The sequence below is a fragment of the Artemia franciscana genome, chromosome 21 (assembly GCF_032884065.1).
Source record: "Artemia franciscana chromosome 21, ASM3288406v1, whole genome shotgun sequence".
Lineage (NCBI taxonomy): Eukaryota > Metazoa > Arthropoda > Branchiopoda > Anostraca > Artemiidae > Artemia > Artemia franciscana.
Genome location: NC_088883.1, coordinates 8,933,145 through 8,957,835, shown reverse-complemented (window position 1 = coordinate 8,957,835; position 24,691 = coordinate 8,933,145). Strand labels below are relative to the sequence as shown.

Genomic DNA, 24,691 nt, shown 5'->3' with positions numbered 1-24,691 from the left:
AAGTAGTCAAAAGCCCGAGCAACTTCACCTCAAAAAGTCATAACGCATACGCGGATTAACAAATAAATTTCCTTGGTGGGTTTCAAGCTATTTAACTGTCTTTTTAGTGGCCTTTTTTCAATGGCCTTTTTTTCATGAAATGAGTATAATTGTAAACTAGTGGGCTTCTTGTAGGGTTTTGTAATAATGAGAATTAATTTATCTGTTTTATCTAATTATGTTTGAAAAATATTTATGTCTATCTAAAGTTTGAAAAATAAAAAGGAAATAATGAGATGAAGCAGATTGGATTTTGAATATTTAATTTTAGAAAAATTAAATCAAATTGAATAGGTTTCAAATTGAAACCCATTCTTGTAGGGTTTTGTAATAATGAGAATTAATTTATCGGTTTTATCTAATTATGTTTGAAAAATATTTATGTCTATCTAAAGTTTGAAAAATAAATGATAATGTAGATCAACGTTAAGAACGCTGTTGTCTTGTATCCCCCTCTCCTTTTGGATTTGACACTGTTCTTTCTCAACAGTCAAGTAAAGGAAATAATGAGATGAAGCAGATTGGATTTTGAATATTTAATTTTAGAAAAATTAAATCAAATTGGATAGTATTTTTTTGTTTTTAATTTAAGAAAATCCAGTGACTTTTCAAATGACATTAAATTGCGCAGTTCCAACAAATATTTACTGTTCTGTATATGAAGGGGTTGCCACGCCTTCAGCCCCCACTCTTCATCGTAAGATTTTACTGAAATTACAAGAAAAGCAGCGGGATGGGGGGTATGGGGGGAGCACCTTCCCCTTTAAGAAACAGGTAATCATTATAAAGAACTCTTAGTACCATAGCGATATCGTGATAGGATACCGTAAAAAATTCAGATAAATCAACTTTTTGTTGAATTTAGAAACAGCATGTTGATAATTTATATTTTTTTTCCTAGCGAAAAATGTCCATACATTTTAGCGATCATTAACTGTGGGCTAATGTCTTAATTATTCATCCATATCTTAAAAAAAAATTCTTATGTCCATCCTATAGTCACTGTTTACAATGCTACATATTGTCAATTTGTGTAATACGGAATATATCTTACGATGTAATAAAAAAAATAATATAAAGATATATTATTATAAAATATTTCATATATTTTCAGACGGCTGTTTCAGACTGTGCATTATACATTATGATATATATATATATATATATATATATATATATATATATATATATATATATATATATATATATATATATATATATATATATATATTTATATATATATTAAGATTTATTGTAAAACATTACAAATTTTACAATAAAATATAATAAATTAAAATGATGTAAAAAAAAACAAATCTGTCGATTCCGATTCAATTGTTTTTCAGATTCTTGTCTCAAACTATTCGATAACCGAAATTTTTTGTCACTGAATGTGTCACAGATAATGGTTTAACTAAGAACTAAATTAATATCATTAAGATGTAAACATAATACTTTAAAATACTGATTTGTTTTATTGTTGTAACTATAAAGACTTTTTTAAACTAAATTTTTTAAATTTTAAGTGACTGCACAAAGTTAAGCGAAACCAAGTATTTCGCTATATCCCAACCGAAATGCATGTAATTCGGAATACATGTTATGACTTAGTTCTTGTTATGACTAACAATGACTATGACTTGTTATGACTAAGGTGGCTAAGTTCTAAAAACACTCTGGCTAAACCTAACATAAGAAAAACTAAATGAGCAAAAATTTCAGACTGTCAAAACAAGAAAATAACGCTATTAAATTTTCAAAAACATCAAAAATTTGTCTATATACATTTTTGTTACATTTTAACGAGTTGGACAAACATTTCACGGGTGGGGAGGGTAGTTCATACCCCTTAACCACCCTCCCTCCCCCTCAGGATACGGTCTAGAATATAAAATTTGTAAAAATGGCCTAGAGAAATGGCCTCTCTTCGTCCCCTTGGGTACTTTTACCTGTATTACCACAACTATTTTCACGAATTTACTCATTAATGCTATAAACTACTATATTTGTGATGCTAATCCCAAACGTATTACGAAAAGTGTTCTGTCATATATTCTTGATATAAAGAATTTTATTGTATTTAGAATTCAAAATGTTAAATAGGGGAACTTGGATTTTTTGTTCTTTCTCAATTCTATTTATTTTTTTCACACTGAGGACGGCTAGTAGAGGTCTTGGTTGGCATATTTTCTTTATTTTTTTTTCACTGGCTGAAATATTTCTTCGTTTATTTTATATCTTTTTAAATGCTAATTATTAATAATGCACGTTGTGGGTTCCTTAGATATGGAAATTTATTTTCTAAACTGAGTAGTTCTCACCGTAAGGAAACGTGTTAAAAACTCGTTTCTATCTCTGGTTCCAAAAATGTGAATGGCTCCGCTTTTATGTCTTTCCACTTTCTTTTCTCCTATATACAATATGTCAATATGTCCGCTGACCTTGATTGAATAAGCACATTTCCTCAAAGGTTTTTCTTCAAGAACTCATTTTTACATTTGCCCAGGAGTATTTGCTGTGGTCAACAGATTTTGTAACTAGGAAATTAGGCTTTAGGGATTGACATATCTGAGGGGCTATCCGCTTTCGAAATCGTTGTACACCAAGTGTCTCGTACCAATTATGTTGGGGTTGTGTGCCAAGCATAGTTCAACATTTTCCAAAAGTGGGCGCAAGGAGGTATGGTATGGTGGAACTGTGTCATTGGTGACGGTTCCAGAGCACAAAAGATGGCGTGGAGTGTCTCGCCCCTCGGATACATCTTATAAATGTTGTTTACCGAAAACGACAAGTCAAAGATAAAGAGTAGATTATGTTGATTGGATTTTTCTAATCAATAAGCAATAGTATTAATTCACTGTTTTGTGTGTTCGTTCCCAAAATCGAATTTATTTGCCAAGGAATGACAGCAGTCATTAGCCTTTCAGAGGGTATTTACCGTAAAGCAGCTGATGCTACGAATCTAGCTCCTTTTTTAAATGATAAAATTAAATAAAATAATTGCCGCAATTAAAGTTCATTTTTATTGAGAAACATTCAAACTCTACCAAATTTTTTTTATATTAGATCTTTTGATAGATATCCCCCCCCCCCACCCAAAAAAATAACTTACTGAAACGCCGATTGAAGTATTTACAAAAACAGCCAAAAAAACACTCGCACACATACAAATCAACCTATGATAAAAATAAAAATTAAAATAGAAGAGCATGCAGAGGACTATACTGGACAGTAGAGGGTTTCCTGCATTCCAGACCATGGAGCCTTGCGGGGGTAAAGAATTATGTACCCTACCCCCTTCCCTTGCGGAGCATTATCTGTGTATGTGTTATTTGCTTGAAAACGTTTATATTTAACCTGGATAAATATTAACTAAATGTTATCCTATCGGCCATTCTTGGATTAAAACTTCATGTATCTGTTCAGCTACATGGCAAGCAATTTGATTACAAGACTATTTTTATTCTTTACAAATGGTAGAATATCTGATCTACATTGTGCGCATTGCCTTAGTTTAAGGATATGGAGCCCCCCCCCTTTTTTTACTTTTGTTTCTTGATTCCTAGAATGGAGAAAGTTTTCTTGCTTCTACTTTTTTAAATTAATTTATCCCCCCCATCTTTTCGGTTAGAGGTTAGTTGTGGCAAAAGTCTTTTATACGATCCCCGATATCCAGCTGACATAATGAATGATCTAGTAATGGTGAAATAATTTAGTAGGTAGCTGAATATTATTGAGTATTATTTATATAGTGTTTTTTTCTATTATTAGTTAATTTTCTTTTACATTTTACTATTTTTTGAGGTTATGAGTGGCAACTGCTGTTCCAGAGCTGAAAACAGGTTTGGTTTTGTGAAGTTAGAAAAATAGACCCCTTAACATAGATCGTTTTGTTTTGGTGTATTAGTGGGTAGAATATTAATCAAAATAGTGGTTTCAATTGCCAGAGAGAGAGCAAGTGATTCCCTAGATACCCTCCCCCCTAAATCATTATAAATAAAGTTTTGGGGCATTTTCATTGATAAATTCCTTTTTTCTTTTGGTACTTTCGTTGACAAATTAACAAAAATTTGTCTCCCCTCTAGATTTTGAAAATATATTTTGCCCCCTTCCTTAAATTTTCGAGAATTGACACCACTAAATGAGAATTAGATAAAGTAGAATACACAGTGAGTTTTTAATAGTCTATATCACTTTGAATATAGTGCTGAATAAAAATTTGGTTTTGTGAAATTAGAAAATAGACCCCCTAACATAGATTGCTTTCATTTTGGTGCAGTAGTGAGTAGAATGTAGAATTGTTATGTGAATTAGCAGTAGAACATACGGTGAGTCTTTTATAATCCATATTATTTTGACTTTATTAACATGGTACAAATATTCCACAATATTATAGTTCTAATATATATGGATTGGCTACTTAATTTAAAAGGTGTTGCATAACATTTTTTGAGGAGAATAATTCTTGCTTGGCACCTTTGTTTAGATTTATTTCTTAGTATCTTATTTAGTAGTAAAAAAAATTTTCCACGTGTTATAGTTCTTTTTATTACTTGCTAATATAGTTGCAATTTATCACAAATTAATCATTATATTTTAATTATTTAACTATTAGTTAGTTTATGTATTTTTTTATTTACCCATTAAGTATTGATTATGTAATAATGAGTACTGCGATTATAACTATAAAAAAGATTTTTTTGTCAAAACGAATCTGTTAATCTTTAAGGGAGAAAATTTTTTAGCCGCTATATTGTCATTAATACCGGTCAAAAGGATGGAACAGATTTTTTTGTTTTCTTGTCAAGTTTACATTCTGTAACATAACATGTTTTGAATTTACGCGTCCAATTCATTCCTTTGCTTGTATGTTTTTACTTAAAGGAAATTCTTTACTAGAACAGTTTGCTTTTCTAATATTTGTCAAATCAAACAAACACAATTTTAGAAACAATAGGGAAATTTTCTCAAAATAGTGGAATTCAATTCAGTGTTAATATCGACCCTATGTCCAAAGGTCGTCTTCAGCACAACACACACACGTATATATATATATATATATATATATATATATATATATATATATATATATATATATATATATATATATATATATATATATATATATATATATATATATATATAGAAATTAATGCTTTGTGTATGTCTTTTTTATGCTGGTGTAGCCGTTTTTCTAGATTCTGATGAGTTCCGCCAACATAGTAATTGTCGCATGGTATTTGATAAGCCCCTCTTTGGCTAGTAACTGGGGTTTTATCTTTATCGGAGTTTGAGATATTTCCGATTTTGAAATTGTTAGTGAAACTACATTCAGATTATTTTTTGTGCAAACATTTTTTAACTTTGTTGTGATTTTTGGGATGCACGTTCAAACGTTCTAGAAGAGCGGTTAACAATTGCGGGTCCAGGAGTAAATCTTGGGGAATTCTCATCGAAGATTCATCTCTCAAGCTTTCCAATTTTTTATAAAATCGTTCCTTTGACAAGTGAAAATCATGGCTAAACAAATTCCTTTCTAATATAACAACATGAGAGAAATCAAGAAAGGAATTCCTTTCTAATCTAACAACATGAGAAAAATCAAGAAAGGAATTTGTTTAGCCATGATTTTCGCTTGTCAAAGGAACAAATTTATAAAGAATTGGAAAGCTTGAGAGATGAATCTTCGATGAGAAACGTATTTATTCTCCAAGATTCACTCCTGAACCCGCTATTGTTAACCTCTTTTATAGAACAACTGAACCCCAGGATATCGAAACACTGGAAAAAGGTTCAAAATTCTCTTTTCTACCAAAACAAGTTCCCGTGGCAGATATAGTTTCTTTTCTAGAGTCTCCTTTGCATAAATACTACCCATCTATTTTTACCCCTGATGAAGTTAGGTCTTGTCTCATAAATACCCTTTAAAACAGCCAAAAAAAGGTTAAGTCTCTTACCACTTTTACATCAAAAAATTTGTAAGACATAAAAATATTATGTAATCTCCCCAAAGATCCGTCTATTATAATAGCCAAAGCAGACAAAGGCAGTTCGCTTGTTGTCATGGATACGACAGACTATGACAACAAAATCTATTCATATTTAAATAACACAACTGCATATAAAACGATAACTCATGATCCTACTGATCAGTTTGCTAATAACATTTTAAATGAACTAAAGCAGCTAAAACAGAATGGTAAAATCACCCCACAATTATACAATAAGTTTTTCTTCTCTAGTAGTTTCTGTCCAAATTTCTACATTTACAAAAAATACATAAACAAGGTATTCCCTTAAGACACCTATTGTAGCATCTACTAAAGCTCTCGCTTCCAATATTGGAGAATGGCTTTGCACAGCTTTGAAACCTTTACTGTATTCCCAAAATTCCTATATAAGTAATTCGGAAGATTTAGTTCAAAAAACCTAAAAACACAAGTATTTCAGAAAACACAATAGTTAGTAGTTATGATATTTTCTCCATGTGTACGAATATAGATGTGGCTATTTTTGAGCAACTATTAAACAACAAAATAAAAGAAAATTACCACTTAATCGAAGATTCAGCGACAGGAATTGATTGTGAAGTTTTAATGACTCTAGTTAAAATTTGTAATAAGTTTTCAATGTATTTTCAGTTTCGTGATTTCTTTTATCAGCAAATAAATGGACTACCAATGAGAACACCTTTATCTGGGCTGCTGGCAAATATTTACATCGAGGTCATTGAAAATGGGGTATTAAATTCTTGTTTTTTAAAACATGTGTATCGGGGTAGCTACATGGATGACGTAGCTTTAATCTGGAATTCTGGGGAAAGCAATATCTTAGTACTTATTATAGAGATTTGCAGTTTACTCTAGAAATTGAAATTGAAAATAAACTACCGTTTTTAGACGTTTAATTATTAGTTATATTGATAAACTGGATTTTGTTATCTATAGAAAACCGACGCAAAACAATAAATATCTTCATTTTAATTCAAATCCCACCCCCCAACATCCAGTTTAAAAGAGCAGTTGTGATTTCTCTCATTGATCGTGCCCTAAACATTTGCTCCGATAATCATGTAAAAGTAGAAAAAAAAAATCCGAGATATTCTTTTGGTAAAGGATGCCCCGTTCCTTTTGTCAATAGTACAATTAACGGTAGACTAAAAAGACATTCCCGTAAAATCAAAGATATTTTACAACATGAGGCTCCTGATAACCCCTCAAATATAATCTATCTTCCGTACATCCCAAAAATCACAACAAAATTAAAAAATGTCTGCACAGAAAATAATCTGTATGTAGTTTTCACTAATAATTTTTAAACCACACATTTCTTAAACTCTAGTAAAGACAAAACCCCAGTTACTAGCTAAAGGGGTGTTTATCAAATACCATGCGACTTTGGCAATTACTATGTTGGCAGAGCTCATTGGAATCTAGAAAAACGGCTGCACCAGCATAAAGAAGACATAGACAAAGCATTAATTTCTAATAGTTCTAATAACTCCTTTGATTCTGCTTTAGCTAGCCATGTATTTAATAATCCCAGCCACACGATACTTTCTGAAAAATGTTCTTTCATTAAGTAATGATTTAGGGATAAAACTGGTGATCCAGGAATCAATTGAAATTAGAATAAAAATAAATAATGATATTTCTTTTAATAGGGACTAAATAGATGAATATTCACCAAATTCTTTATACTCAAATTTAATTAAAAAGATCTAAAAAAATATTTTACTAAACCAATTTACAATAGTGTTGAACCAGTTATTAAAATGCCTTTAAGGATATTTGCCAAAAAAGCAAGATTAGCTCTGAAAGCCAGTATTTAATAATTTTGCTGATGAAGGCCCTTGGACATATGTCCGAAATATTCACTGAATTGATTTCCACTGTCTTGAGAAAATTTCCCTATTCTTTCTAAGTTGTGTTTATTTGTTATGAAAAGGCAGTGTGATCTTTTTCGCTGTTTATTTGTCAAATGTAATCTCAAAGTACAATGTCTATATGTCAACTACTGGAATTCTTTTTTATTACAGCAAGTCAAATATTATCTATCGCTAAGGGTTTTTTATGTTAGCGTAGTTCTACCACATACTTATTTTTTATTGTACTTTGCATTCGTGCTTTCCAGTATTCTTTGTTACTTTTACCCGGGGAAAAAATATCATCTGATGATACTAGTTTATTCATTGATTTGTCAATGAATTCATTTTTATTCATGCCCTAATGAATGAATGAATGAACTTTATTACCCGTAAAATATAAAAAACACAAAGTACGGAGTATTATAAATAAATATAAATAAATAAACAAAAACAAATACGATAAACAGCGAAGAAAAACAAAATTCAAACTAACAAAAGACAATATGGACTAATCAACCAGTATCTATATGGAAAAAAGGCTGCATAGGGTCATAAACGTGAATAAAGTTGACCTACGCGTCGCTTACGGAAAAATATCCCCAAACAAAAGCCGTTACAACCGCAACGGTTTGTGCATGATTTATAACGCTTATTGCGCCCCTGTGATTTTGTTTTTATCAGGCATGGCTCATCTGTTTCGTAAGAAAGATCGACATACTCTACGTACGGCTTATTTCAGATATTGCAAATTCTCCTCCGGCTTCCTAGATGGCACCGAAACAAAAAAATAATTGCTCGATTTGGTTTAGTAGATGTGCCTTCTCGGATTCGGTCTTCCAGTGATGATTTATGTAAAAAGACTGTCAACTTTAATGTAAAATGTCTTCTTCTGACTCATTGAAAAGCTTTTTTTTTCTTTTTTTCCATTGAATGAAAAAGAATTTTCAACTTTAAGGAGCAACATGGCAGAAACTGTTCATAAGTGAGGGAACCTGCCCCCTCCAAAACCCCTCGCTTATTACTTTTATTACTAAGTTTTCATAGTGCTTTAAAAAGCTTGTTATTCCACATAAAGGCCCTTGCGTTTCTTCAGATTAAAGAGGGAGAGGTTGAGGAGGAGGAAACCCTCCTCATATACGGAATAATTTTTTTCGTTTTAACTTTTAATATTGCTCCTTATTTTCAGTTTTCAAAACTTTGTTTGTTCAATTTCTTATTGTTTTTCAAGTCATGTCCAGGCATAACCAAGATGGGATGTGGGCTACCAGCCCCATTAAACTCTGGTTAGAACTATATTGTTGGATTGTAAGTAAAGTTTTGGTTAAAAATTCATATTTCTATTTAAACTTTTAATGAACAGTAGTTTTTTGAATAAATTCTTAATAATGTTTATACTGCAGGTTTCAGGTGGACGGAGGGGGGTTTTATTGTCCGTATGGATAGAAAACTTACGTGACTTTTGATCTTCTACTCGACTGAAGCTATTGTAACCTCTACAATAGGGTTCTCTGATGTTCAAACACAAATATTTAAATGCGTTGAAATATTGTATCATAGGCAGCGCAATAGCACTGCCTAAGGAAGGAGCAACGTGGGCACAACGTTTTTTTTTAAGACCAAGGCAGTTCGTATTAAAGGAGTTGTCATAGAAACTTTGAAAAGGGCCCATTCGATTGGAAAGTTAAAGGGCTAGTGCCTTTTTTAATAGTCAAAAGGGATTGGAGTGTAAACAACCCCACGCCTATTATTTCCTCAAACGCATCCGATCAAAATTTTGACATAGATATTTTTTTAGCGTAGCTAAAAGGTCCGGAAATTATGTTTTTCATGATGACCCCCCCCCCAAAGCCCTAGGGACAAGGGTTGTAAGTTACATCCTGAGGGCATAGAAGGATTCTATAGAAAGGGTGGTCATATAAGCTTCAGAGCTAGCTCATTGATCGGTCATCAAGTTGTAGTGCCCTTTTTAAGATTCAAAGTAACCGGAGGGTGCCCCACCACCCTCAGACCTTGTATTTTCCCGAAATGCATTTAATAAAAATTTTGAGATGCCCATTTGTTGTTTTAGAAACTTTAAAAAGGCTAATTTGATTGTAAATGGAAAGGGCTAGTGCCCTTTTTAAAATTAAAAAAAGATTGAAGGAAAACAATCAATTCCCAAAACACATTTAATCAAAATTTTGATATAGCCATTTTGTTCCACGTAATTGAAAGGTTTGGAAATTATGTCTTTGAGGATGAGGAACCCCCAGAGCTTTCACCGTAATGGTTGCAAGTTATGCCCTGAGGGCATATACGGGATTTATGGAAAGGGTGGTCGTATAAACTCCAGAGAGGATTCATTGAATTCTAAATAAGATGTTTTAGTGCCCTTTTTGAGAGTGAAAGTCATTGGGGGTGCAGTCACCCTCCCCTCCTACGTATTTCCACAAGTGCATCCAATTGAAATTTTAGATAGCTGTTTGTTATAAAATAATCCGAAGATCATATAATAAGGCCTTTGGGAGACAAAATCCCCCAGAGTCTGGGGTAAGGGTTGTAAGTTATGCCCCAGGGGCATGTAAGGATCTGATAGTAGGGGTCGTCGTCTTAACTTTAGATTAGACTCACTTAATTGGAAACGTAGAGTTCTAGTTCCCTTTTAACAGTCAAACATAATGGAGAGCAGCTTGCCCCCCTCCCTAAAATTCTCTTTTCCCGAAAAGCATTCAATTGAAATTGGGAAATAATTTTGTTACCAATAGTCCAAAATCATATAACAATACCTTTAGGGTGGACACAATCACCCAGAGTCCATGGGGAAGGGTTATAAGTTATGCCCCGGGGCATATAAATTTTTTATGGAACGGTTGGTCGTATAACCTTTGGATAGGATGGAGCTCATTTAATTAGAAGTCCGAATTTTTAACACCTTTTTTAAGAGTCAAAAGTGATTGGATGGTAATCAGCCCCCCCCCAAGCCTATCTAGCACTGCTGAAAGGTCCAGCGATTATCTCTTTGGGGATGTTAACCACCCCACAGTCCTCGGGACAAGGGCTGTAAGTCAATTCGTTTATTGCTTACAAATAGTATACGTTATTGAGAAAGGTTTGCATGTTTGAACTTTAGTTTCAAAGAAGACAAAGGGCATTCCGGTAAGCCTATCAGAGAATGTTTAGAGGAGTGTTGAACTAAATCAAAATACATTATTTGCATACGGATTATCAAAAGGGTGTAACTAAAGAATAATTGAGTATATTAATTTGGAAAATCCAGGAAATGATAAGGGAGATGATCAAAAATACAATATATGCATGCTACCAATACTACTGCAACTACCACCACTACTACTATACTACTCCATTTATAGCACTGAAGGGAAATTTGAACTAAATCAAGAGACGCTGTGTGCATAGATATTGTCAAAATATCGTATCTCAAGAATTGATTTAGGTATTCAGTTGAAATTTCCAGAGAATGCTTAAAGGGGAAGATCACTTCACCAAAAGGCAATATGTTCACACTACTGCTAATACAATTGTTACTGCTACATTTACTACTAAGACTATTACTTCTACTTCTTCTATTTATAAGAGCATTGAAATGAAGATTTTGAGAAGTATCTGAACATTCAAGTTATCAAAAGGACATATCAGCGATGCCATAGCAAAGGCTAATTGTATTAAGTTTTAATACTTAATACAATTATTGCTAATTGTATTAGCAATTATTATACAATTAATTGCGAATTGTATAATTTCCACAACTTGATGAGAGGGATGTTCTACTGACCAAAAGGCAATATATTAATACTACTGCTGCTACTAGTACTACCGCTATTCAATACTATTACTAGTAATATCAATTCTACTGCTTTGCCTACTATTACAACTGTGCCTAAGGGTATGACGGTGAAAATTTCAAGGAGTTTTGAGGGGAGAGGTGAACTGAAGCACAACACGCTGTCTGTATGCAGGTTGAGAAAAGTGTGTAACAACAATATCTTTGGTGTACGAACAGTTTGGTAATCTTAAAAATGAAAAACTTAAAACTAAAATAAATTATTACGTATAAGAAGGGGATTGCCCCCTCTTCAACACCTTGATCCTTACGCCAAAGTTTTTTAGTACTTTTAAAAAAGCTTCTTATTGTTCTAATTAAACAACCCTTGTTTTTCAGGCTTTGTTCTTAAGAAATTTGTTCGAAACTTAAGCGTATAGACCGAAGTGTTGAGGAGGGGGAAAACTCCTTCATATTGGTTGTAATTTCTATTCGTATTAAGTTTAAATGTTGCTCGTTACTTTCAGCTGAAAAAACTTTTTTTTTTTAACTTCTCATTGTTTTTTAAATAGTGCCAAAACATCTGGTCCCACCTGTACGGAGAAATTACACACGGAAGTATCCCTTAGACATTCAATTCCTGTGAAATTTTACCCCTGACATTAACCCTTAACAACTCCACGCGTAAAATTGAGACGGAAAATAAAGCAACACACATTAAAATATTTTTTTTAGGAATACTGGCTAATTCTCCCAGTGTAAAACTTCCCCTGATAGTTCCACCCCCTGGGAACTTCCCTCGCTATGGAAAATTACCTCCGGGACACTCCCTAGCTGGAAAACTCCCCCTCCCATACGAAAATGTATACATACTTCCTAATAACAAATATTATATGTAAACAACGGGAAAGTTTTATTACTTAAAGACCTATGACTTTTATAGTCATCCTATGATTCTATGACTTTTAGAAGGTGTTTCCCCCTTTTCGAAAATCAGGTAAATTTTCTCCGATTCGTAGCCTTCAATGGATAAGACTAAACTTCATGAAACTTATATATTTAAAATCAGTATAGTATGTCAATTCTTTTGATGTATACATTAGTATCGAAATTCCGGTTTTTAGAGTTTTGGTTAGTATCAATATGGGTCGGTCCTTACTTACAGTTCATTATCACGAACTGTTGGAAAAGCCGTTTTGCCAGTGTCACCTAGCTACATTCGTGACCGTGTTTTCATAATTTACAAAGAAGAAACAGTGAAAAGTAGATGATGGTGGGAAACAAAACAAAAGAGAACAGAAAAAGCATAATCTATCCTTTGATAAGGGAGATTTTGTGATTTTAACTGCTGTCAGTCACAAAATAAGAAGTTAATAAACATCCTCTAGATTTTTTTTTTATTTCATAAATAAACACAAAACCCAAGAAAAAGATTCACATCTGCATTTTAATTAAATTCTGTATTGAATCGTACTCGTAGAATCTTATAATATCAATTTTTCCTCCATAAATATTATAATTAATATAAAATAATATAAAATAGGAATAGAATAAGCCCTCATATGCATAATAATCTCTAGTTTTAATGCTACTCCTTACTTTCAATTAAAAAAACTTTTTCATGATTATTTTTTATTTTTTTTTATAGTAATGCTAGAAAATCCTCAAAATTATGATTAAATAAAAAAAACGAGTTTTTTAACTGAAAGTAAGGAGCGACATTAAAACTAAAAACGAACAGAAATTACTTTGTATATGAAAGGGGCTGCTTCCTCATCAACGCACCGCTCATTACGCTAAAGTTTGACTCTTTCTCTCAACTCTTCTTTTTAAAACAGTAAAAAATTTAGTGTAAAGAGCGGGGCGTTGATGAGGAAGCAGCCCCTTTCATATACGAAGTAATTTCTGTTCGTTTTAAGTTTTAATGTCGCTCCTTACTTTCAGTTAAAAAAAACTTGTTTTTTTGTATTTAATTTCTGAACGTTTTTGAATCAATGCATGTTTTGGTTTTGGCTCTCCGCAGAGGAATAATTAAAACGAAATTTGCATTTTTTTTTTTTTTTTTTTTTTTTTGGCTAAATGGATTTCTCATAATTTTGATCGAATGATTTTGAGAAAAAAAGCGGGGGAAGAAGCCTAGTTGCCCTCCGATTTTTCGGTTACTTAAAAAGACAACTAGAACTTTCAGTTTTTTACGAATGTTTTTATTAGTAAAAGTTATACGTAACTTATAAATTAGCTTACGTAACGAAATTTTCTATTCTCATGTTTTTATTACATATATGAGGGGGTTCACCCCCTCGTCAGTACCTTGCTCTTTGCACTAAAGCTTAAATTTTGTTCCAATTCATTAAGAATGATCCCTGAATCACAAAAGCCGTAGAATAAATAGTTGAAATTACTAAAAATACTTTAGCTTAAAGAGCGAGGTATTAGGAGGAGGCGAGCCCCTCAAATGCGTAATAATTTCTGTTCGTTTTAAGTTCTAATGCTGATCCTTACTTTTCGTTGAAATAACTTTTTCATATTTATTTTTTCATTGTTTTTTTTAATAATGCTAGAAAATCCTGCGCTTCCTTCATGTAAATTTGCATCCCCCATGACAAATTCCTCGATGGAAAGTTCCCCCAACATATCTGTCTCTTCTCAGCCCCTCCCCCAAACCAAAAAACCCTCCTGAAAACGTCTGTACAGTTCCCAATAACCATTACTATATGTAAGCATTGGTCAAAGTTTGTAACTTGTAGGCCCTCCCACGAGGACTGTGGGGGAGTAAGTCGTCGCCAAAGACATAGTTATAAGGTTTTTCGACTACGTTGAATAAAATGGCTATCTCAGAATTTTGATCCGTTGACTTTTGGAAAATAATTAGCATGGGAGGGGGGCTAGGTGCCCTCCAATTTTTTGGTCATTTAAAAAGGGCACTAGAACTTTTCATTTCCGTTAGAATGAGCCTTCTTGCAACATTCTAGGACCACTGGGTCGATGCGATCACCCCTGGGAAAAAAAAACAAAAACAAACAAACACGCATCCGTGATCTACCTTCTGGCAAAAAATAATAAAAAAAAATTTAAAATTCTATGACTTTTAAGGTGTGTTTCCCCCTATTTTCTAGAATAAGGCAAATTTTTAAACTTTTGATGGGTAAGACTAAACTTGTTGAAACTTTTATATTTAACCTCAGCATTAAATTTCGATTCTTTTGATGTAGCTATTGGTATCAAAATTCCATTTTTTAGAGTTTTGGTTACTATTGAGCCGGGTCGCTCCTTACTACAGTTCGTTACCACGGACTGTTTGATCCGTTACTTTGGGAAACAAATGAGCGTGGGAGGGGGCTTAGGTGCCCTCCAATTTTTTGTTCATTTAAAAAGGCACTAAAACTTTTCAATTCCGTCAGAATGAGCCGTCTTGTGACATTTTAGGACCACTTGGTCTATACAACGACTCCTGGGAAAAAAAACAGATAAGCACGCACCCGTGATTTGTCTTCTGGCGAAAAAAATACAATTTTTAATACGAAAAAAGATACGAAATTTTTGCAGTACGGTTCTCTGATACGCTGAATGCGATGGTGTGATTTTCATTAAGATCCTATGACTTTTAGGGATGTTTCCCCAATTTTCCAAAATAAGGCAAACTTTCTCAGGCTCGTAACTTTTGATGACAAAGACTAAACATGATGAAACTTATATTTTTAAAATCAGCATTAAAATCCAATTCTTTCGATGCATCTCTTAGTATCAAAATTCTGTCTTTTAGAGTTTCGTTTACTATTGCGCCGGGTCGCTCCTTACTATAGTTCGTTACCACGAACTGTCTGATAAACATTTCGAGTTTTCATTTAAGTGACGTAGCTCAAAGTACTATTTTCAAATCTCACATAATCTCCTAAGACCTGAACAAGTTTATTTTGCAAATTGGAACTCTTTTAAAACTTAATACAAAGAACTAGTCCACAGCAAACAATCATAAGATAGATGCGGAATGATAACAGAATGATAGAGGATTATTAGAATTCTCAGTGGAAGCTCATTCCCTAGCCTTCTTATAAGACCGAATCCTCTTGACGCTTTGGCTGCTACTGCATCATAGTGTAATTACCAACTCAAATTGCAATGAACATAAAAACCTAAATATTTAACACTAAAAGCTTGTTTTAAGAATGTACCAATTCTGCATAAAGTCATGAAGTTCGTCTTGAAAACATTAATAGATAGACAGCTACATCTCGTAAAACTGGCCAGTTCATTTAGGGCCTTATTAATCTTATCAATCAATAGATTTTCGCAGTATGAAGGTATTATAAACACAGTGTTATTAGCTAAGGGCGTGATTAATATCCCAGGAACAAGTGAATTACTCCTCATTTGCAATGATATATACAATTAAACGAGCTTACTAACTTACCAACAGTATCTGTAAGAAGATATTTGAACCAATCGGATTCTTGGAATGAAGTCTGAGCCATGACATGTAAGTGGATAACTGTATATGAGCCATCAGCCATAAATGTATATGTACATTTTTAGGTACCCTTATCTCTTGCTAGAAACTACTAAGTGATGGAACTAAGTGTTAACAAATTAACTTATTTGGCTAGCAAACCAACTTATTAGCAAATCAACTTATTTAGTTGCTTGATATTATTATATGTCCTTATGTTGAAGTAGTCAAAATTATTTTTTTTTTGCTTGCATTAGTTAGTATAATTAGTTAATGAATGTAGCTTGTTGCTGATGTGGTTCATTTACCTGTATACTGTAGAATTTTAGTTTCTTTTATATATGATACTTAATTGTAACGAGGATTATAATGTGAATAACTTGAATAACCTGAATAACTTCGATAACCTGAAAAATTTGGATAACCTGAATGACTTGGATGGTTTTATTAAATATTCTATAAGAAGGACTAAATAGGCCGGGGTGTGCTGGATTTTAGGAGTGGGAGAGGTAAATAGCAACGAAGACTACACTGCCTTTCCATCACAAACACCAAAAACAAGAAGACCAATAGGGGCTTTCTCAAGACAGTGGGAAACAAATTGGAATGTTTCCCACTGTTTTGATTTTATCCTGGTGTAAGTTGTTTCTTCTTATATATTTTTGTATAGCTGAGGACGGCCTTGGACATAGGGCCGAAATATGCATTCTAATTTGTTTCCCACTGTCTTGAGAAATTCCCTATTGTTCTTCTTGTTTTTGGTGTTTGTGGGTGGGAGAGGACTAGATATAGCTTTGATGACTTCAGTTTTGCTACACAAAACCAAACAAATATAAAGAAGAGGGCAAAAAAATAGGCTCGACCTAATTCTAAGAGAAAAGGATTCACTCTGGATTCACCACTGCTGGGATAAGATTAGAAAAAAATCTCAGTTGGGAAAATATTGGCAATAATTAATCACCTCCTTACTATTGCTATCATTATGACCATTGTAATTAATAATGTTCAGGAATTGGTTTTGAGTCAGGCTTAGTTATGGCATATCAAATATAATTTTTGAAATTTTTTTGTGGGTTCGAGACATCTATCAAAAGATTGGCGCTCTAAAAAAAGCAACGGCTTAGATTACATTGACATCACCTTTGGATGAAACAAATTGTAATGCTAAAGAGAGTTTTGGTAAATAATAAAAAAAAAATAATATTTCTTGCGAATAGAGTGGTTATGCCAATTATTTTCTTGTATTGCGAAAATTGTGGGTCGATTGAGTAATAACACATTTTGCTGAACAAATTTGTTAAAAGGATTATGATATGAACTTCAATGATTTGGACATGTGCCCCCGAGGTACAAACGAAGCATTACAGTAGCTTATATACCATCCGAAAAATTTCATGGATGAGAGCAAGATGCCTAGCATTAAGTTATGAGGAATTTAAAAAACAGTCAAGTAATCTTTAGGGGTTTCTAGTTTTGAGGTTGACAAGAGGTGCTTTTTCTTGTATATTTGCCATTGATTACAATCCTGAATAATATTCAGCTAAATAAATTAAATAGTTCTGATTTTCGATGATAGAGGAGTAAGTCATGGCTATGTTTGTAGTAAATGTACAAAATAGGAAGGATTACATAAATAATATATATAAATAATATATAATCAATAATATATAATATACAATCATATATATAATGAAATATATAATAATAATTAATATATAATAATATAATATATAATAATAATATAATATATAATATTATTTTATAGTATATATATTAATATTATATACAACAAGTTATATTATATATAATATAATATATAATAATAAATAATATGTAATATATATAACGTGATATTATCTTATTATTATACAAACTAAAAATTTTATTACGGACGACTTTTAATTTTACTATTTTTCAACAACACCGTCCAAGCTATTTGTACCTGAAAGTTGCTTTTTTCAGGCGAGTTTAAGTTTACCTGGCTCGCCGTTCATTCTTCGGCGAGGTTCAAAAGCAAGTCAACAGTTTTCAAGCTGGAGGAGTGGTCCTAAGAGGTACGGCGGCGATCGTAAGCCGCTTGTCCTTTCTACCTATATGGATGCACAGGTATGCCACCCATTCCTGACCATTGTTTTGCAAATTATAATAAGTAAAATATTCATCTTTTCAAATGCCAAACAATTTTGATCCATAAATGACGCTTATGTTGATCTATATTTCACTACATGTCTCTAATGTCCTAATTTCGTCCAAATTCTAAGGGGGGAGACGCAAAATTGGAGTCAATTTTCCAAAATCAAGTGAAAATAACAGTGAAAACTGAAAAATCAGACATACAGTACCATAAGATATACTAGAGTAAACTGACCCGTTTCTGTGAATGCTTGAATTATGCAGGCTTATCTTGGTTTTGGCAAGAATTTGAAGAAAGTAAATTTCAGCCAGGGGTTAAACTGGGGTCTGGGGGAACAAAGTGGGGTCTGCGTGTGGCAGTTGCTTTCCCTATCCCATAGAAAATCTCCCCACTGCATTTATCTGCATTTGTTTTATTTCTCTCTGTATTTTCAATATTTATTTTGTTTTCTCCATATTAAATAGCGAAGAAGACCATGCAAACAATAGATAAAATAAACAAATAATCATACAGTAATAAAGAGGATAAAACAAAGAGAAAACAGTTTGAATATTTCGAACATTTGTGTAGTAGCCTTCCTCGGTAAAACACAGAAGTTTATCAAGCTAAAATTCAAGTTATAATTGAAGACTAGAAAATTAAACTAAAACTGTCAATAGAACAATCCTAACATCATTACTACAAGCCTAGTTTAGTTAGGGCATGCTTGAACTAAGATTCCTTGCTGAACTTAAAGTAATTATAATAGGACTCCTGATTAGTCTAGAATTAAATTTTTTTTCTGCAAGGTAAATTTTCATATTATACTGTTTTAGAGAAACAACAGAAGATCTAACAAAGCTTTAAGATTTACCGCTTTTTACATGATAATGGTTTTGCGACCTTGAACAGAGGCCCTAAATACATCAGCTCTCTAATTGGCAAACTTTATTCTATTGCTTTTCTTATGGTTTTTGTTATATGCTAGAATATTAGCGGAAGAATAATCCAAAGTTAAGCCTACTTTTGTGAGTAATCAACAGATTAGGAATTCCCTAGATTTATTAATTTTAGGAGCATTTACCATATGCGGATGATTCGGCCGCGGTCACTCCAATGTCCGAAGACAACGGAGCAATAATCATGCCTCCATACCCAAGCTACATGTGTTCTCGACAGACTTCATACACATCACATATGTCACGAATATCATATAATTCCCATGGAGATCTCTTGAACGGAAGGATACCTCAGAAAGATGGAAGACCTAGACGAAACTTAGTGCCAGAACTTGTAGCTGAATATAGTAGACAACACCGCGCAGCTTTGGTGAGTTCTTTCTTTTTACCAAACATTGCAAATGTTGGAAGATGTGCTGTAATATAATTATATAGTTGGAAATAAACTGGAGGAAGATCATGGGACTATTTTTCTTTAAAAGCTGCCGAGTCTTTCGGGTCGTGTCAGGGCCGGTTACTAGTTTTTCAGCCTTTCAGTACCTTGTCTCATGTTCAAGTCTACTTTTTTTCCTTTTGGGTCAGGGTTGTCAAAACCTTATTCAAGGAAGTACTTTTCTTAATTTTGCACCAAAAAAAAATACTGTTCTTGTACGTTAAATCTATTTCCAAGGATGCTATAATAGTACAAAAATAGTCAGAGTAGCCAATGGTGTATTTTTAACCCTTCCTACGGTTGAGATTCCATAAGAATTACTCGTTTGCCAAAGCAGTAAATATTCTCTAAAAGGAGGTAGTAAGGGGTTATATGCAGTAGTGATGCTCCTGGCAAAACTCCTCTTTACTTCAAAGAAAATTTCATATGACGTTCCCCCTGTGGTCAAAAGCTAAATTATGACTTTTCGAGTGAAAAAAGGCAAATTCTAGTCAGAAATGAGTTATAAATCAAATCCTAGTGTTTCATTTCTGTTATATGTAGGATATTGGAATATATTTTCTCACTCATATAAAATTAAAAAAAAAAACATGACAGAACATGGATTAAAAGGATAGTTAAGCTATGATGGTCAGAGTCGTATCAAGGGGGATTTCTAAGGGGATTTACATCCTCCAGGAGGTTGAGAACTTCCATAATTATATGGGTGCAGAAATAAAAATTACCAATGGAGAGGGCCAAGTTTCGTTGGTGTCCCACCCAAAGGTTAGCTTTGGGTCCCTGAAGGTTAGCTTTGGGTCCCTGAAGGTTAGCTTCAGGGAAACATATCCATCCCTGAAGATATTCAAAAGCTGTAATACCAGTTTATCTCTGAAAGAACGGGCAATATTTGCACACAATCAATTTTTAAATCAAATTTAGCCGCAAACTTCAACCGAATTTGTAGGATTTTAAAATAAGTGTCCTCTTTTAAAATTTAATTTAGTAAGTAGTTGAGATTAATTTAATTTTGATTTCATTCAAAAGTACGTAAAAATAATAGTTCAAATAGGAATAAAACCTTTTAACAGACAGTTAAAAACAATGCCAGCAAAATCTGGATTTTTCGATCACATATGCAGTTATTTGCTGATGATGGTCACTGTGTATTTGATCGAAATGTCCGGATTTTGTTGTCATTGTTTTTCACTGTCTAATAAAAGAATTTATCCATATTTGAACTTTTATTTGTATGTACATGGAAAGGCAATGTGATTTTCAAAAATACCTACGTTTAAAATTATTTTGATTAATTTGATTTTATTAATTAGTTAGTTCAAATTAATTTTGATTTTGAAGTTTAGAAATTAGCAATGAACACGTAACAGGGAATTATCAATTTATCCCTGGAAAAAAAACTGGTAAATTATGGTAATTTTTGGTAAATTTTGGACTAATCTGATTTATATATGTAAAGCTCAACTTTTTCAATTAACTTGTTTTTAGGATTTTTCAAATATGTATTTTCTCTCATAAAACTGTCGACAAATAATCAAGAAGCACGTATTCCATATTAATCTCCAACGTTTCTGAAAGGGTGGAGGGGTAGAAATCTCCCCTATCCTTTTCATCCATCGATTAGCTTTCAATCCTGATTCCAATCAAGCTTGCAAGTCCAACTTCCGTGACAGTGGCTAGGATTTGCCAAACATGATCACTTACTAAGTTACACAACCTGGCATGCAATAGATATGTTTGTATTCATCAAGTTTTTTCCACCGTTGTCATGGGATGTTGAGAATAATGCCAAATCAGTTACACGCTAATAATACACAAAATTCATTTAATCTGAGGTGTACCGACTTTCTGCCACGTGGTGTACATGTCAGAACGCCACGTTTGCCATACAAATCCTAAAACACTCGGTATAGTTCGGCCACTCTTGGACAAGTTCCATTACGCTTGGCACAGATCTGTCACGCTCGGAACTTTTCTACCATGCATGCCACGCGGCACCTGATGTAGATGATTTCCGAGAGTCGTTCACCCCTGGCTAGTAGCATTATTTATAATATGCTTAGCCTATATGCAATCCTCTTTTTCACTTGATAAAGTATTTTGTAATTATACAAATACTTAAAAGAAATAAATATACTAATAATTATATAGGTCCTTATTAATTACAAGTAAATGAATCCATATTCTATTTCTACAATGCGTACAACAAATGAAGGGCGCTCAATGATGTAGCAAAAAATTTCATTGCTTACCAAAGACATCGAAATAAAAACTTCTTTGTCCCCTGGCCCCATCTTGGGTCTATTCATACTCGAAGGCCGCAATATCCTAATTTTTATTATTATTACTTTTTATGCTATGAAATTTTTTAAGTAGTGTCACATTTTTGCAAGTATTACCATATTCAACAGTAAAAACAATAGATAAAAATAAACAGTTCTTAAAATTAGTTTTTAAATGTAGAATTAATTAGATCTGATCAGGCTTTTCGTTGGTGAAAACTTGTACATTAATAATTAGTTGATTCCCACACAACTACACTTTCACTAAACACACCAGGCACAAAACACAACTAAAAACACCAAACACAACTAAACTCACTAAACGTAACTATACCTTCAAAGGAAAGATAAAGCTTCTTAAGATGATTGGTGGGTTTTTGGCACCTGCAACGAATAAAAAATTAAGGACTGATTATAGAACTTGTTTCGTTAAAAATTGAATTTGGGATTTTTTTCAACATTTTTCAATATATTCAACAGCTGTGGAAGTTTCCACGTAACCGATTTAAAAATCACACTTCATATTCACTGTCCTTAGTTTTTAAAATATACAAATAGAAATGTAAATGCCTTATGGTAAGTTAAGAGATACTGGAAAAACAGTAATCCTGGCAGTGAAAAAAAGTTGCTGCACATTGAAAAACAATACTTTTAGTCATTTTTTTCAAAATCGAATCATGTCTAGTTGACTGTTTTCCTATTTTCGCTTCAAATTCATAAAAGCTATTACTACTACTACTACTACTACTAATAATAATAATAATAATAATAACTCACTACAGCACCAAGCGGCCTGAGGCCAACAAAGCAACGAATGCTCCTTTTTCCCATTTCTTTTAAATCTTTATTTATGACATCCTCCGCGCCCAGACGAGGACAACCTGCTTTCCGTGTAGCCCAAGACGGATGGCCAAAAAGGATAATTTTTAGAGATCTCTCATCATTCATCCACAGAACGTGGCCTAGCCATCTCGACCTTTCTTTCATTATAGCCCTAGAAAGCGGGATTGAACCACAATTTTCGCGCATTCTACTGTTTGAAATACAGTCAGTCAGCCAGGTACCCAGAACAATCCGTAGGCAATTTCTCTGGAAAATATCTAGTAAATTTTCGTCCGCTTTTCGGAGAGCCCATGCTTCAGAGTCATATTCGACCACTGTCATCACTGTAGCTTCCAACATTCTAATCTTGGTTTGCAAACTTATTTTCCTATTCTTCCAAACTTTTTTTAACTGTGAAAAAACACCCTGTGCCTTATCTATTCTACTTTTAGTCGTAAATTTGTTGAAAATAAAAATAACAAACGAAGTAAAACGAGTAGGAACGCTGTATTGCTTATAGTGTGTGAATACCAAAGGAGTAAGATCGTTTCTTTGGAAAGACTAATCCTTATTTTTGATAGTTGCTCCGTTGTATATGTTTTTGTCGAAAATACCATTCCGATTTCAAAGATCTTAGCAGTATAAGCACTGTATCGGCTTATATAGTGTGAATGCTGGACCATTACAGCTGCTTCTATGGCATATTCTACTCTGAATCACTGAAATGTGAATTCTGTACCAGATATAGTGTAAAAACCAAAGAAGTTCGGGTCTTTTAATGGCAAATTTAACTTTGATTCTAGATATCTTTTCGCTATAGCTCTAAAACTGTGCCAGTTATGGCGTCAACATTAAACCAATGAAGGTCTTATGACAAACGCTTCCATTTCGATTCAGTTATCTTATCACTGTATTGTGAAACCTCCACCAGTTATAGTGTGACTGATGCACCAGTTATATTTTGATCACTTAACCGGTGCAGCCGCGTCTTTGGCAAATCCCATAATGGTTCTAGAGATTTTATCATTATAATTTCAGTGTAGCACTGGTTTATATACTTTTTATGGGAAATCCTATTCTGATTCCACATATCTTGTAATTATATTAAACGCCTGTTTTATATTTTAAACTGTGCAGAGTTATAGTGTCAGTGCTGAGGCAGTGCAGCTCCTTTTAGTTTCAAGCTCTGTTTTAACTATAAATATTTTGTGATTATAGTTTGAACGCTGCACTGCATAATTGACCTGTGCATCAATAATGGTTTCCAGGCTGAACCAATGCACCTTTGCCTATGGTAAATTCCATTTCAATTCTTAATATTCCATTACCTTCCCATTAATATTCCATTTAATTAATTTCCATTAATATTCCATTTCAATTACCATTGTATTTTGAATGCTGCATAGGTCTTCATTAATCGTTTTTGCTGGCCAAGTTTTACTACTGTCCTGAACTTGTCGTTTGAAAAATATTAAAGATTCCTTACTCTGCAGATTTAAATTTTCGGGCAAGTAACTCCCATGCATCTGAAATACATTCTTGTTTTATTTATCAGATATCTACGTTTTTTGTCGACGTTTACCAATTTCCAGTGCGACGTTTCCTCGTCACACTGAATTCAAATAAGTACGATATTACACAAATTCTTCACTGTCTTCTCGCTCCGATCATAATATAAATTTTTCTCATTGTCTCTCTCACCCTCTGTGACTCAGCGTCTGTTTGCATGTCTATGTACCTGTCTTTGTGTGTCTGACTTTGTGTTTTATGTGTGTGGGTTTTTTGTCTCTCCCCCTGTGCCTGTGTCACAGAGCATCTGTTTGCATATATCAGTGCCTTTCTTTGTGTGTTTCTGTGTCTGACTTTGTGTGTTTCTTATCTCTCTCCCTCGATGCCTGTGAGATTGAGCATCTGTTTGCATTTCTCTGTACCTGTCTTTATGTGTTTGTGTATCTGACTTTGTGTTTTTGTG

General features: G+C 33.2%; 1 protein-coding gene across 11 annotated transcripts in view; it reads left to right on the top strand.

Moving 5' to 3' along the window:
- The window catches only part of LOC136041019 (sodium channel protein para-like), a 592,014-nt gene that overhangs the window by 161,204 nt on the left and 406,119 nt on the right, over positions 1–24,691 (top strand). For all 11 annotated transcript variants that reach the window (XM_065725536.1, XM_065725532.1, XM_065725534.1 and 8 more), the window contains exons 12-13: positions 18,076–18,219; positions 19,301–19,555. In XM_065725536.1, coding sequence (XP_065581608.1) covers positions 18,076–18,219; positions 19,301–19,555 — 399 coding nt within the window. The remainder of the gene's footprint in view (positions 1–18,075; positions 18,220–19,300; positions 19,556–24,691) is intronic.